The 15,403-nt window shown below is 35.7% G+C and overlaps 1 protein-coding gene across 11 annotated transcripts in view; it reads left to right on the top strand.

Annotated features, from left to right (window-relative positions):
• The window catches only part of DDX60 (DExD/H-box helicase 60), a 109,977-nt gene that overhangs the window by 41,770 nt on the left and 52,804 nt on the right, over positions 1 to 15,403 (top strand). For all 11 annotated transcript variants that reach the window (XR_003520580.2, XR_003520578.2, XR_003520579.2 and 8 more), the window contains 8 exons: positions 1,442 to 1,608; positions 2,159 to 2,311; positions 3,887 to 4,036; positions 4,880 to 4,999; positions 6,178 to 6,273; positions 9,799 to 9,914; positions 10,764 to 10,906; positions 10,993 to 11,102. Coding sequence is in view for 7 of the 11 variants with exons in the window: in XM_027597606.2 (XP_027453407.2) it covers positions 1,442 to 1,608; positions 2,159 to 2,311; positions 3,887 to 4,036; positions 4,880 to 4,999; positions 6,178 to 6,273; positions 9,799 to 9,914; positions 10,764 to 10,906; positions 10,993 to 11,102 (1,055 nt within the window). In the remaining 4 variants the exon portion in view is untranslated. The remainder of the gene's footprint in view (positions 1 to 1,441; positions 1,609 to 2,158; positions 2,312 to 3,886; positions 4,037 to 4,879; positions 5,000 to 6,177; positions 6,274 to 9,798; positions 9,915 to 10,763; positions 10,907 to 10,992; positions 11,103 to 15,403) is intronic.

Here is a 15,403-nt window from a genome sequence, read left to right as displayed (position 1 = left end):
GATTTTATCCTTACAAAATTCCTCTAAGGATTACTTCTTTTAACGGAGAGCAATGAAATCTCAAAATAGCAAATATATAGCACATTCTTAAGCAAACTCAAATCAGTCAAAGATCGGCTTAAAGATAACTACTTATAAAATTGTGGGCATAGTCAAGGGAACAGCAAAGACGGTGAGGCACTCTGGGAGAATCTGTCACTCATGTTTGAGATCTGAAGTGCAAACATTTTCTTTCTGGGTAAAACTAAAGATTATGTTCGTTCACCATGTTGAGTTCTTCTAAATATTGCTGTGGCTCCCATGTGCTCTACTTTGCAATTTCTATAACACAGAGTAGGATAAAAAAGAAGACAGGAAGAGAAAGATAAAGGGAAATAAACCTGGGTAGAGATATGCAAATTGATAACAGGTGAAATGATCATGTGCCTTAAGAGCTCCAAACTGACAATTCTTCCTAGTAAACCTAGTTGATCTGTCTGTCTCGAGCATCCCCACACTTGAAATCCATTTAACACATGGTCACCGGGTTCTTCTTTTCTCCCCTCTCCCCACTCTCATTCTGTTTACTTCAATCTGCTCTAAAGCAGTCAGCCTTTCACTGTGGATTCTGTCACAGTGAGAAGCATAAGATTTGGCTTATATGTTTCTGCCCAAACAAGATGTTGTATCAGAATTTGCAGCTGACTGCTACTAAGAAAGATCAGAATTAAGTGACTTACTCTCCTGAGGGGAAGAATTCTACATTAAATTTTTTTTGTCGCCTCTTATAGCATTCAGTGGGTATTTGGTGATATTTTTTAGATAGCTAAAATATAGGTTTATTGAAAGAAAGTTGGAATTAAAAACAGCTCTAATATGGCAAGTGTGGAAAGATTAGCAGTGAGGAGGAATAAAAAGAATGTATATAACTATACAGAAATGAAGAAGAATTATCAAAGTCTGTATTTGGCAGTTGTAATAGACTGATTGAATTGGCAACCTCCAATGAGTACACCAAATAGTTATCTATAGTCAACAGTAGGACTCAATAAATTTTGCAAAGATTTTAACCAGATATTTAAAGTCATCTAAATATTTTTCTTTGACCATAGTAGAGGAGGCATGAAAATAATAGGTGGAGAAAAGATTTGTTGTTCCCCAGAACACTTACACAACCTTGAACTCTAACAGTCTTATTTCTATCATGAACTATAAGGCTTTTCCTTGTTTCCATTATTTGCACAGCTACTTTCCAGTTATCCATGGAAATGATGAAGTGGGTATAGTTGCACTTTAATTATATTTTACCTAGTCCTCTGTATTCTGAAACCTTTATCGATGTTAAATAAGATAGTGAATTTAATTAGGTCAGATTGATAGTCTGGATGATTAATCTTGGGTAATCTAACATTATTTTTGATGGTCTTTATTGTTTATATTATGTTGTTTATTATTTGCCAAGGTGAAACCACAAAAGATTTAAATATAGCTGTTCAAATGATGAAAAGGATCCATTCCTTGATGGAAAAATACCCAGAACTTTTGCAGGAGGCAGATCAGCAACTCATAGCCAGATGCCTCAAGTATTTAGGATTTGATGAATTGGCAAGTTCTTTATATCCAACCCAGGTAATTTTCAGAATAGCTCCATTTTAATAGAATAATTATGGGGTGTACATAAAGTGTCTTGCAAATACAGTCACCTCTTCTAGGTTTTTCTTTTTTTCAACTGACAATATTTACTCCTACGTTCAAAGTCATTACTAGTAATTCAGCTGCCCAAACTTGAAATAATCTAGAATTAGAAAACTGATACAAATGCTTGTCTGAACAAACAGGTTAAATGCCAGATAATTTCTGCAGACCCTTAAAATTAATACTGTGTTAAATTCTAGCAAACAATTGAAAAGCTATATTGTGATTGTTCAGTTGTTTTTAAATGTATTAGATTGTAGCTACAAGTACCATAGTGGATATTTGAAAATCTTGATGTCTATCAATATACTCACAGTTAAGATAATGATTTAGATGGTAAAGAACTTCTTCAATAAATATTACAAAATTGAAAAGGTGGTAAAATCCTTTTCTCATAAAAAATACTCAGTAATATATATTTTAATTATTTAAATAATGTTGTAGTTTGAAATCACTTTCCAAATGGACTTTTCAAATAATGTAGGTTGCAAGAGATGACATGAAGAAAACAGATAAATACTCAATTGGCATTGGGCCAGTTCGGTTTCAACTACAATACATGGGCCATTATTTGATACGAGATGAGAGAAAAGATCCAGATCCCAGGGTTCAGGATTTTATTCCTGACACATGGCAGGTAATAATTGAATGAAACAAAAATTTTATTTGTATTTTATGATTAAATGTGATCTCAGGAGCTTCTCATTATTGTGGCTTTACATATTATATTTGGCATGAACTTAATAGTGAGTCATGTCATTTAAAATTATTTTATCGGGCGCCTGGGTGGCTCAGTTGGTTAAGCGACTGCCTTTGGCTCAGGTCATGATCCTGGAGTCCCGGGATCGAGTCCCACATCGGGCTCCCTGCTCAGCAGGGCATCTGCTTCTCCCTCTGACCCTAGTCCCTCTTGTGCTCTCTATCTCTCATTCTCTCTCTCTCAAATAAATAAAATCTTTAAAAAAAATAAAATAAAATTATTTTATCATTGGAAATGACAAAATGGAAATTCTTTTCCATTTAAAGAAAGTGAAATTTTCATTTTGTTCATTTTTTTATAAATAGACCATCTCTTTGGAAGTACTTTGATGAATTCACATATATATATTTTTAAAGTTCTGTTTGGGTCATCTAGTTGTATCATTGTGGAGCAACCTCCACGTTTTCCCTGTGTCAATAGGATTTTATATGTAAATGTGCACAGAGCAATTTTGGTAGTCTAAAAAATATAGCAATTGTTTAGATATTTACATGCTACACCTGTCACCATCATAGCCATTCTTCTATAAATAAATGTAAAATTGATGGATATAAAATTTGGAATAAAATGGTGTGTTTCTGCGTAGATTGAACCATATAAAATCGCTGATAAATTGAATATGTTTACCTACAAAAGTACAATTTCATAGGTTCAATCTACTAGACTTCCAATTCAGAATATGACTTTATCTTTCTTATATTGATGGTAGTGGAATATCTTTAAAAATTCCTGCCTCCTTTTCAGGAACGGGAGAATCAGTTCCTTACTTAAGTGCAGGACACAAAGCAGCCAAGTGCTCTCTATTAATTCTACACACATTTCAATTCTTCCGACGTCCACTTTATTTTGAGGTGTGGCTCAGAGTGGACCTAGATTAAGAGTGTGCAGACTGAGGTTTGGGGATGTTTTTCCATCTTCTGCCCATCATAGAAATTTATGATTCTTTGATTAGTCATCATTTTGATGATTAAAAGCATAAACTGAGGGGATGAAGTTTTTCATGCCCTTCAAAGTAGGTACCTGACATTCTTCTGTATATAAAGTAAGAGGTAGGTAGTAAAATTATGAATGATTGATTTTTTCTCCTTAGCTACCATTTCACCATTGGCTACTTCTTAGAACTTAATTTCTCAAAGCCTTTGGAGAAGCACTGTATTTAATGACAAATACTTAGAAAAAAAGAAATCTTCCCAATGACAAGATATTTTATTCAGGCTCATTTTCCATTTTTCACACACAAACTCACCTCCAGATGGTCAAAAGCATAGCAATTCTGTCTTCTGAGAGAATGCCACGAGTTCTTCAGATTTTCCTATGTGTTTCTTCATGTGTTTTTAACTCCCCATCATTCCATTTGAAGTTCAGAAAATTATATTAGAAGTGTATTAATAGATTTGTTTTGATAACATGCTGTTCATATTATTAACTCAAATGGTGCTCTGAACCCTGCAGCGAGAGCTCCTTGATGTTGTGGATAATAATGAGTCAGCAGTGATTGTCGCCCCAACATCCTCAGGCAAAACCTATGCTTCCTACTATTGCATGGAGAAGGTGCTGAAGGAGAGCAATGAAGGGGTGGTTGTTTATGTTGCACCAACAAAGGTAGCCCTCAAGTGACTCAAACTTTCTCTTTCATTCCTAAACCTCCTCTTTTAAAATAATACATGTAGTTATGCAAGTGAATCTATTTCACTTTTTATTATTTATTTTCCAGTTTTATTGATCTATAATTGGCATATAACATTGAATTAATTAAGGTGTACCACACATAATTTGATATATGTTTATATTGTGAAATTATTGCCATAATAAGTTTAGTTAACATCCATCACCTCATATAGGCACAACTTTCAAATACACAATGCAGTATTGTTAACTATAGTTGCCATGCTGTACATTACATATCTACTACTTATTTATATTATAACTGGAAGTTTGTGTCTTTTGTCCACCTTCACCTATTTCACCCACTGCCTCCAACCCCTACCTCTGGCACCCATCAATCTGTTCTCTGTTTCTATAGCTTTCACTTTATTTTGTGACCTGTATTTTCTCCTTCCAGTTTCAGAGGCCAACATAACACTTTTCTGAGAACCACTGTGAGGAAAAAGCCTGGTCTTGTGATTTTGTCATTCAGCATTATGCTTGCATTGAGAGAGGCATTCATACTTTGCTCAGCCGTACTGGGTCACTTAGGAATCTAATACTGCTTTTGCAGAGTTTATGGGATTTATCTGATCTGCTGCTGGGCATTCGTGACTGGCCTGTTTCTCAAGCTAGGTTGTTTTGCCATGTTTCTTTTATGTCTATTACTGCTTAATGTTGAACTTAAGTTAAGCTTTCTGCACTTATAACCGTACATATTTTTAGACAGTTCTTGTCATTCTCTGAGGTTTCATCTGTGTTTTATTATGTGATTATTGAATTTCTTCCCTTGTCAATCAGGCCCTTGTTAATCAAGTGGCAGCGACTGTTCAGAACCGTTTTACCAAGAGCCTGCCAAATGGTGAAGCTCTATGTGGTGTTTTTACAAGGGACTATCGTCACGATGCCCTAAACTGTCAGGTAGGATATATTAATTAATGCATTTTTTACCAAATTATATAATAGTACTAATATATGTCTCTTTCGATAGAAATTCAACATCTTCACAAAGCCTCACAGAAATAATTTTTTTGAATTTACAAAAGATGAAATGGCTTTACAGAAAGTTTAATATTGTTAATATTCCAAAGAGTTGAGAAATAGCACTCATCTTTCTCTAAGGACACTTACGTTTTGACTTCAGGTTTCAGTTATAGTTTATTGCATCCTTTTGGTTTATAAATGGATTCAAAATTATCTGAAGAACCCAAAGCTATAAAAAATTAACAAACACCAATTTCTAATCAGAATGACTTTTTCTCGATAATTAAGATACTGTCACTTTTCTTGATGAGTAGGATACTCATCATAATTTAAAAAATGTATTATTGATAGAATATTTGATGCTAAGTAAGCCATAGATAGTTTTCCTCCTTAACAAATTCATAAATACATAATTAAGACTGAACAAAAAGTGAAAAGATGATTCTAGAACATTGCAGAGCAGACATGAAGATGTGTTACCCAGATTGCCTTTCAGGGATGGACTTGCTGCCCAGATGTGGGGAGAGGGGTCAAGACAAATGCCAACTGTCAGTTCTTCCAGGTCTGCCTCCACAGTCCATGTCCTGTGGTTGAGTTAGGCAGGGGTATAAATGCTGGGACATAAACACAGGGGTATAAACGCCTGTTGTGGAATAGCTCTGACAGCCGGTATTCACTCCAGAATTCTGAGCCAGGTTGGCCAAGGTTTCATCAGGCCTCTTTTGAAATATAGCTTCTCCCTCAACACAATTCTGCTTCTCCCCACATCCATAGTTGTTGACCCTAAATAGACATTTTTAAACAAAACTATCTCAGGGTCAGATTGAAGAAATAAACTTGTGATGATTAACTCTTTCTATTTGTATTACTTTGGATGTTTATAAATAAGAATTTGAACTTCAAATCTGATATTTTATCATTTTGACTCATAAGAATTACGGTTTCATAAGGTTTAACCTAATATATCATAATTTTAATGAAATATTCTCAGAAGTGATATTATATCATAATTATTAGCAGGTACATTCAGGAGTTATAACTCTTTCATATTCTTATAACAAAGTCTGTACATAGTAAAGTACTCAAAATTTTTGTTTATACAATGTTATTTTTAGGTACTTATTACAGTGCCTGCCTGCTTTGAAATTCTGCTATTAGCTCCTCATCGCCAAACATGGGTGAAAAGGATCAGATATGTTATATTTGATGAGGTAGGTTTGGTATTATTTCTCTAGGTTGATTTCCTAGTGTATGTAAGTGCTATAATGAAGATATTTGGTGCTTCAAGACATTTGTCCCTTTGTATAGAGTTCAGGTTGTGGAGGATACTTCCTTCTGAATGGTTTCCTCAGTGAATCGTACTCAGTCTTTTGGCTCTGTTTTCCTGTTGTGACTCAATAGGGGATGTCGGTATATGCTGTCGGTCTTGCTACACGAACCTCGTGTAGCAAGGCAGAGTTAACCACCAGGGCGTACATTTTCCTGGTAGAGATTTCAAAATCCAGTCTTTGACCTCTAAAGCAAAGCTTTTTGGTGTCTAACAATGATAGCAGTTATGTGAGTTATTTTATCAGTCATCGACAGAACAGAAAACAAATGACACAGTCAAAACAATTTAAGAAGAGAGTCTTCCAGGGCGCCTGGGTGACTCAGTTGGTTAAGCGACCGCCTTTGGCTCAGGTCATGATCCTGGAGTCCCTGGAGCGAGTCCCGCATCGGACTCCCTGCTCAGCAGGAAGTCTGCTTCTCCCTCGGACCCTACCCCCTCTTGTGCTTTCTCTCTCAAATAAATAAATAAATAAAATCTTAAAAAAAAAAAAAAAAAAAGGAGAGTTTTCCAAAACTGTGTGAGGGAAACTATGAAGGTTAGTACAGTAATCCAGAGCTAGTAACTTACCCTTATGCTTAAAGGGACAAGGCAAAGAAGCAGTTACTGAGACGCAAAAGGAGATTCTGATTAAGGTAGCCACATTGTGAGTACTTATCTTAGTTAAGGGACATAACGAGCTCAAGGTAACCTTTCAGGAAGGGGGATCCAGTGAAATAAAGACCTCATTCTCATTCTCCTCCCTTCTCCTGATCCCTTGACAAGGCTCTCCATTGGCTAAGTCCAGGGGAACCAGAGAGCACTGGAGTCCCTTTAAAAGTAATCTCTGTAGGTCCGTTTCCCTGGCCAAAGAGAGCAGGATGGAAAATAATAGAGATTTATAGGGACAAATGGAAGATATTTATAACACTTTTGTCGTACTTATAAATGTTATAAAATTTTATAATATTTATAAATGATAGTTATAACATTTTATCCTTTTATTTTGTATTTTTATAAATATATTTTATTTTTTATTTTTTTAAGATTTTATTTATTTATTTGAGAGATAGAAACAGAGAGAGAGAGGGAACACAAGCAGGGGGAGTGGGAGAGGGAGAAGCAGGCTTCCCACTGAGCAGGGAGTCTGATGTGGGCTCGATCCCAGGACCCTGGGACCATGACTTGAGCCGAAGGCAGACACTTAACGACTGAGCCACCCAGGCACCCCTATAAATATATTTGAATATATACTTAAAAATATATAATATGAAATGTGCTTAATATATTATATATTGAATATATAAATATATTCAATATTATATGTATATCTATTAAACATTTATTATATATATTTTATTTTGTATTATATAGTATATTATATATTATATAGTTTATTTATATAATATATATTTATATAATATGTAATTTATATATAGCATGTATTTATATAACACATAATTATATATATTAAATTTATATATTTATATAATGCATATAAAATATATATTTATCAAATATTTAGTATACTTATATATTCATTTATGTTATATGTAATATAATTTTATGTATGATATATAAAATATACATATTTTATATATTATATTTTATTTTGTAGTATTTATAAATGATATTTAAAACATTTTATCATTATATTTTATCAAAGATATTTATTGAAAGATATTTAAAGTATTATAAAAGGATATATTCCTTTGCTCCAAAGAATTTTCAGCCTAAAGTGGAAGAAGATGATAAGCTTGTATTTAACTTAATTATTCCTGTTGTAAACTTGGAGCTACTAAGCAGGCTATATATTTTATTTGTTTGATACTGATTTTTTTAAAGATTTTATTTATTTATTTGAGAGAGAGAATGAGACAGAGAGAGAGAGCATGAGACAGGGGAGGGTCAGAGGGAGAAGCAGACTCCCTGCTGAGCAGGGAACCCGATGCGGGACTCGATCCCGGGACTCCAGGATCATGACCTGAGCCGAAGGCAGTCCCTTAACCAACTGAGCCATCCAGGCGCCCTTGATATTGATTTTTTGTGTTTATTTTTGGTTACTCTGTATATATTGCATCTTGAAGGTCTTGAATATTCCTGTTCAAAATAAAAATTCAACAATTCTCTGTAATCAAGAACTTGAGTTGTACTCTAATTTCAAAAACTCTGACTGGTATGACATTGGGTACCTTAATTTCCCCACTTTTATATAAGATAAAGCTGAAGGATTTTGAAGGCTAATGCCTATTCTGGCAGAGTCAGAGAAAAGAACTATCTGCTTTTATGAAGCATTCAGGAGAGTTGTATACTATCTGACCAGGCCAAAACCAAAGGGGCTGTGGAAAAGATAATTTTAATCCTCTGGCTCAGATAGTCCTTTCCAGCTAATTGCCAGGCTTCATAATTTAATCTGTTTAGAGAAGACTACATTTGAGAATCTTCTCTGAATCAAGTTCAATTTGCCTTATTTGATTAAAAGACATTCATTCATTAATTCAGCAAATATTTAAGGGGTGCCTCTGCCATGCCAGGCAGTGTTGGTGCTAGGAATGCCCAGGTCTAAGGTCACAGAGTAATTGAAAAAGAGAGAATTAAACAAGTAAGCATATGAGCAAGTACACCTGTGACTATGCCCGCCCACACTGGTACATACTGTAAAGAGAAAGAGCAGGCTGGCATGACTGATAATGGCAGGAAGGCGGTAGGAGGGAAACTCTGGCATGGGCAGTCAGCAAAGTCCTTCTAATGGAGTGACATTAGCCTGAACTCTGTAAGCTGAAAAGCATGTTAAGCAGAGGGAATGATACATGTGAAAGCTCTGAGGTAGGAAAGGTGTGTTTAAGGAACACAGAAAAGTCCAGTATGTCTTAAGCAGAGGGGGAGCAGTATGGGACAGAATGGCTGGAGACAAAGCTAGAGAGGCAGGAGGGGGCCAAAGTATGCCAGGTATAATGTACACCCTGTTAAGGAGTTAACATTCTGTTCCATGTGCAAAGGAAGATATTGAAGGAATTTAATTAGGGACATGGACTGATCTAATTTGTCTTTTAGATATATCATTTTGGCTGTGATTGGAAGAACCCAGGGGGCACCGAGGGAAGCTAGGTGGTAGTCAGGAGGATATTGCAGCAGTGCAGCTGAGATGAGATAGTGGCTTGGGTGGCATTAAACATGGAAAGAAATGCATAGATTTGAAAGAAGTTTTTGAAAGTAAGAGAAAGAGGAATTATTGATGGATTGGTTATGGAGATTGAAGAAAATCTGTGTCAAGATTTTCTATTACCTGATTTGTGGATATTTATATAAACTTGGCATGGTCAATTAAAGGTAACATGAAACTATGTATAGTGATTTGAGCTTCTGTGTCTTATTTTCATTTGCTATTTTTAAATCATCTTTTTAAAGGAGAAATTTTTTTCTTTAATAGGTCCATTGTCTTGGCGGAGAAATTGGAGCAGAAGTCTGGGAGCATCTCCTTGTCATGATCCGATGTCCCTTTTTGGCTCTTTCAGCTACCATAAGTAACCCTCAGCATCTCACTGAGTAGGCATTATGTTCCAATTTGGATAAATGCTTTTCTATTTTAAATTTTATACTTTCTATATAGGTTCTGAAGAGTTTCATAACTTTCTGGTGGGTTTATTAACTTACCTCTGGCTATTCAAGCAACAGAGCACTTAGAGCACCTCCTGGCAGGTGCTGAGAAAGGCCACACTCAATAAAGGAAAATCAAGGACTGTCCCAGCCAGATCTGCTATTGAGTAGAAAATTTCTTCCATATGTCAAAAAAAGTCCACCAGCAGCGAGAGATCTATGTTCCTTTTTTTTTCTTTTAGCAAGAAATAGAAAATGAAATAATATAATGACATCCCCTGCCACAGACCTTGAGATTTTTTCTATTGTCCCACTTTGTAGATGCTCAGAAAGATAGCAAAACCTTACTAATTGAAAGGCCCATATCATTTTGTCATTGGGCTAGATTTTTGCCTCGTTGTTATAACAATTATAGCAAAGGCTACTATGTGCCAGGCACTATTCTAAGTGTTTTGCAAATATTAATTTATTTTAAATACCCAACAACCCTTATGATTTACTACTTCAGTTACTACTATTAAATCATATTTCTACTACTACTATTATTATTTCCATTTTTATGGAATGTAGAATGTGGAAAATGAGGCACAAAGAATGTAAGTGATTTGACCAAGAGCCACAGACAGCAGCAGTAAGGAGGCTGGGATTCAGTCTCAGGTAGTCTGCCTCCAGGGCCTATTCCTTTAATTACAATTTTTAAGGCATGTGAAATTTTCTTTATTTAAATTATTTAATGTCACAGAAAGTAGTACTCTATTACTGCCTACAGTAAATTTATTTGTAAATTTATTTTTTAAGGTGGCTACAATCAGTAAAACACTACTGGAAACAAGAAGACAGTACAATGGGAAAAAATACTGCTTTTAAAAGAAATGCTGGCTGTTGTGCCAATTCTCCCAAAGATTACTTCCAAATAAAGGAATCGTATAAAGTTAGACTTGGTATGTTTGGAATTTTTCTTTTACTTTAAAATCATTGCAGTCCTTATGTGGCCACTGATTTGGAAATTCTTGCTCTTCATTGTTAGTGCTCTATGGAGAGAGATACAATGATTTAGAGAAGCATATATGTTCAATAAAGCATCATGACATTTATTTTGATCATTTTCACCCATGTGCCGCACTAACAACGGATCATGTAAGTAATACTTTAGCCATATTTGTTCTGAGTAATATAAATTACTTGTATATATGTTATAATTGAAAAGCTGCCTAGTTGATTCTTACGAGAATTGTAGAATAGATACTTTATAACAGATATTTAACCTTAGTTTTATTTTTTATTTTGTTTATTGAATATATTTGACATATAACATAATATAAATTTAAGGTGTATAACATGTTAATTTGGTATATTTATATATTGTAAAATAATTGTGATAGCAATATTTAGCACCTCTATCATGTTATATAATTATAATACAATATTATTGTCCATATTTATTATACTGTGCATTAAATCTCTATGTCGTATTTACTCATCACAAATTTGTACCCTTAAATAACACTGATCTTTACTCCCCCACCTCACATCCCCTGGTAGCCATCATTTTACTGTGTTTTTTATGAGTTTGACTTTTTTAGATTCCACATATAAGTGATATCATGCTGTTACTTTTCTTTCTCTGTCTGACTTATCTCTGTGTAACTTAGCATAATGTGCTCAGGGTGCATTCATGCTGTTTCAAATGGCAGGATAGCCTCCTTTCTCAGGGTTGAAGAATATTTATCAACATTAGTTTTTTAAAAGTAACAAAAATAACTTTGTAGTCTTCAATGAACCCTCAGTGGTGTCTGGATCCACAAAGCTTGAAAATGACTAAGAATAATAACCTGAAGTTTTTTTTGGTTAATTTTATTTATTCTTGGACATTATCTTTGCCCACCTTCCTTATTCTCAGTACCCATGTCTCTCTGTCCACCTTTGTGACACTAACCCTTAGTGCACAACTATATGTGGACAGCTCCTAGAACATGTGAGCATCTGATCACTGCGAGTTAGGTTAAATAAGGAAAAGACCTTTCACTAATGTAACAATCATAACATGATTTTTTTGGTGGTGAATCAATAAAGTGGAGGTCTTAGTATATCATTTGGGACATCGAGGTGTCTGGGGAGGAAGACTTCTTAATTTTCCTTGCACAATTCTCTTCCTTTCTCGTCTTATTCTTAGGAACAGCCCATTCAAACTCTTATTGCCTCTCAAAGTGATAATTAGTCATTAGTTTGCCTTCCTTTCAAAACCTAGCAAGTAGAATATAGTCCAAGTTCTGTTGTCAGGTAAAACCCCTAAAACATAATTATGATCTTGCCAAGCTTTAATGGTTTTCCTTTGGAAGTGATTAAATCCACAGCTCCTTGGCTTGGTTTCCTAGGTCTTCTCTGACCTGGCCCCAAAATCTGATGTATCTTACCTGGAGGTCCTCATGATTTATATTGTTCCTGGAGTATTTCAGGAGATGCCAAATGCCAGTTATTCAGATCCTGTTCATCTTTTATGACTCTTCTAACGCGAAACATCTTCAGAGTCCTGTGACTTCCTTAGCTGGACGTAATCTTCGCTCCATAGCACCTTCCTGTATGACACCAATCATGATCAGCTTACTGCTAAAGTTGCTTATATGCGTGTCTCCTTTATCTTACTAGAATAACTCCTTGAAGACAAATTTTATGTCCTTATGAGTTCCTAAAAAAACTGTGTATATAAAATATGCTTAATAAATGTATGTTAAGTAAAGATAGCCAACTTAAATTGAGCGTTTACTTTGTGTTCTAAGAATTTTATGTTATTTTGTCCCTTTCAACTATCACAACAGTTTTAGGATGGATGTCTTTTTTTTTTTCTTTTCTCCCACCCTGTATCTTTTTTTAAATAATTTTTATTGTTATGTTAATCACCACACATTACATCATTAGTTTTTGATGTGTTCCATGATTCATTGTTTGTGCATAACACCCAGTGCTCCACGCAGAGTGTGCCTCTTTAATACCCATCAGCAGGCTGACCCATCCCCCCACCCCCCTCCCCTCTAGAACCCTCAGTTTGTTTTTCAGAGTCCATCGGATGGATGTCTTGTTAATATTCCCATTTTACAAATGAGCACGGTGAGGCATAGAGCCTTTAACTAACTCATTATTGCACCGCAAGTAAGTGGTGGGGCCAGGATGCAACCAAGATAGACTCCAGAGCTCGCCCTATCATCACAGTATTCTGAATGATCTATTGAACAAATACCGAATGAGTGAATGAATGAGAATCACTTTATAGCCTTTGGGCTATGATACAATGGCTTCTAAAAGCAACTGAATGAATCCTAATCATGGTAATTTTCTAATAAGATTTTATCACAGAGGTTTCTCTTTTGTGTGGCAATGGCCCAATCTGAACCCTAAATAAAACTAAAATACGGACAAAATTCCTGTGACCTCACACTCCAGACTTAGTATATAGTAAAATAAATAATAGACTTCTTTTTCTGTCTCTGTCTTTCTCTCTGTCTCCCTTTTTTCCCCCATTGTCACCTGGCATTTTTAAAACAACATAGTATTTAAAAAAATTACTCATTTTGTGTAGGATGGTTCCAGGCAGGTTATCTTTAAGTAGCAATGAGTGCAGTGATTTGGAGTACCTAGCAAGATTGGCATTTTGGTCCAAGTGCCTTTCCTCTATTTTCAGTAGCTATTAATGGAGTAACTGGAAAGCAACAGAACTGCTACAGTATGCTCTGACCCGGTATGACTTCTGCAAAGGTCATGCTGTTGTATGAGTCTTCTTAAGACTTCTGGACTTTTGCCCCAGGAATGGAGGATAAACTCAAAGGCTTGGGCATTATTAAATGTGTTTTGATAGCTGTGTGTGTAACATGTGTTGATACAGTGTGTTTCCTATCATAGCAGCAATACAAAGCAAGCAGACCTTTCTGAATGAGTAAATTATTCCTGATGTTGTGTAGTATACTTCAGATTAATATGAAGGAACTCAGTGGCAAGAAAAAGCATAATAAATTGTGGCAACCGAAAGAGGAAAACCATCCTCCCTGATCATTGCCCCTACAGCTTCGTCATAGAAATAGTTTGAGAAGGGAAGGGAACAGGATGAGTAAGCTGGCCTTCATCCAATTGAGGTGAAGGATTGCCCTTCAATCCATATGAGGCTTATTTCTGGCAAAAAAAAAAGCCAAGCTTGGGCTTGGCGACCAATAACCATGCCACAAAGGAGCAGCCGCTCACTCCTGGAGCTGTCAGCCCCAGGAAGTCCTTGAAAGAACTGTTGCCTCTTCCTGCTCAGCAGTGATGAATTCTCACCATCACTTGGGGCATTAGGGACAATGTGGTTCGCAAAACAGCATCGTAATATAATACTATTGTGTTTACAAATGAAGGATGGTACACATTTATGACCTTTTATTTCTCTTCCTTCTTTACCTAGGCTGGCTCAGGTTATGCCAGTTCATTAGTTGCTGTGTAGTGGAGAACAACTGAATTGGACTCCCAGCTTCTAGCCACAGAGTTATTAAACCAATTTTAAAAATTAAGACTTGTCAATCAGAGAGAGACAGTTATCATATGATCTCGCTGTAGATTTGTTATCAAATTCCTCGCCATATGAGGAATTTGAGAAACAAGACAGAGGATCATAGGGGAAGGGAGGGAAAAATGAAACAAGATGAAATCCGAGAGGGAGACAAACCATAAGAGACTCTTAATCGCAGGAAACAAACTGAGGGTTGCTGGAGTGGTGGGGGGTGGGAGGGATGGGGTGGCTGGGTGATGGACATTGGGGAGGGTATGTGCTATGGTGAGTGCTGTGAATTGTGCAAGACTGATGAATCACAGACCTGTACCCCTGAAACAAATAATACTTCATATGTTAATAAAAAAAGAAAAAAATCATAAGAGAAGGGGCGCCTGGGTGGCTCAGCTGGTTAAGTGTCTGCCTTTGGCTCAGGTCATGATCCCAGGGTCCTGGGATCAAGCCCCGCATTGGGCTCCCTGCTCAGCGGGGAGCTTGCTTTTCCCTCTCCTCCCCACTCATGTTCTCTGTTGCTATCTCTGTCTCTCTCTCAAATAAATAAATAAAATCTTAAAAAAAATCTTAAGAGAAAATACAAGAAAAATTAAGACTTGTGAGTTGATCATTGACAGTTGAGGCATCAACCACATGCCAGGTACTTCACTAGACTTATTACATACATTATCTAACTTAATTCTTGCAACAAATCTATGGCGCAGGCAGAATTGTCCATTTTAGAAATGAAGAAACTCAGGCTCTCTTCTGAGATTTTTTAAGAAATCACAAGCATTCTAGTGACAGAAATAAGATTTATATCTTAAAAATTGTGATAATTTTTGGATTTATCTTACATATATGTTTTTTAGTGAGGCAAAATAATTTACCACTTTCAAGTAGTATTAATAAGAGCACACAATGCTTACCT

Source organism: Zalophus californianus, chromosome 2 (genome assembly GCF_009762305.2).
Source record: "Zalophus californianus isolate mZalCal1 chromosome 2, mZalCal1.pri.v2, whole genome shotgun sequence".
Lineage (NCBI taxonomy): Eukaryota > Metazoa > Chordata > Mammalia > Carnivora > Otariidae > Zalophus > Zalophus californianus.
The sequence above is the reverse complement of the archived record's forward strand: the minus strand, read 5'-3'. Positions and strand labels throughout refer to the sequence as shown.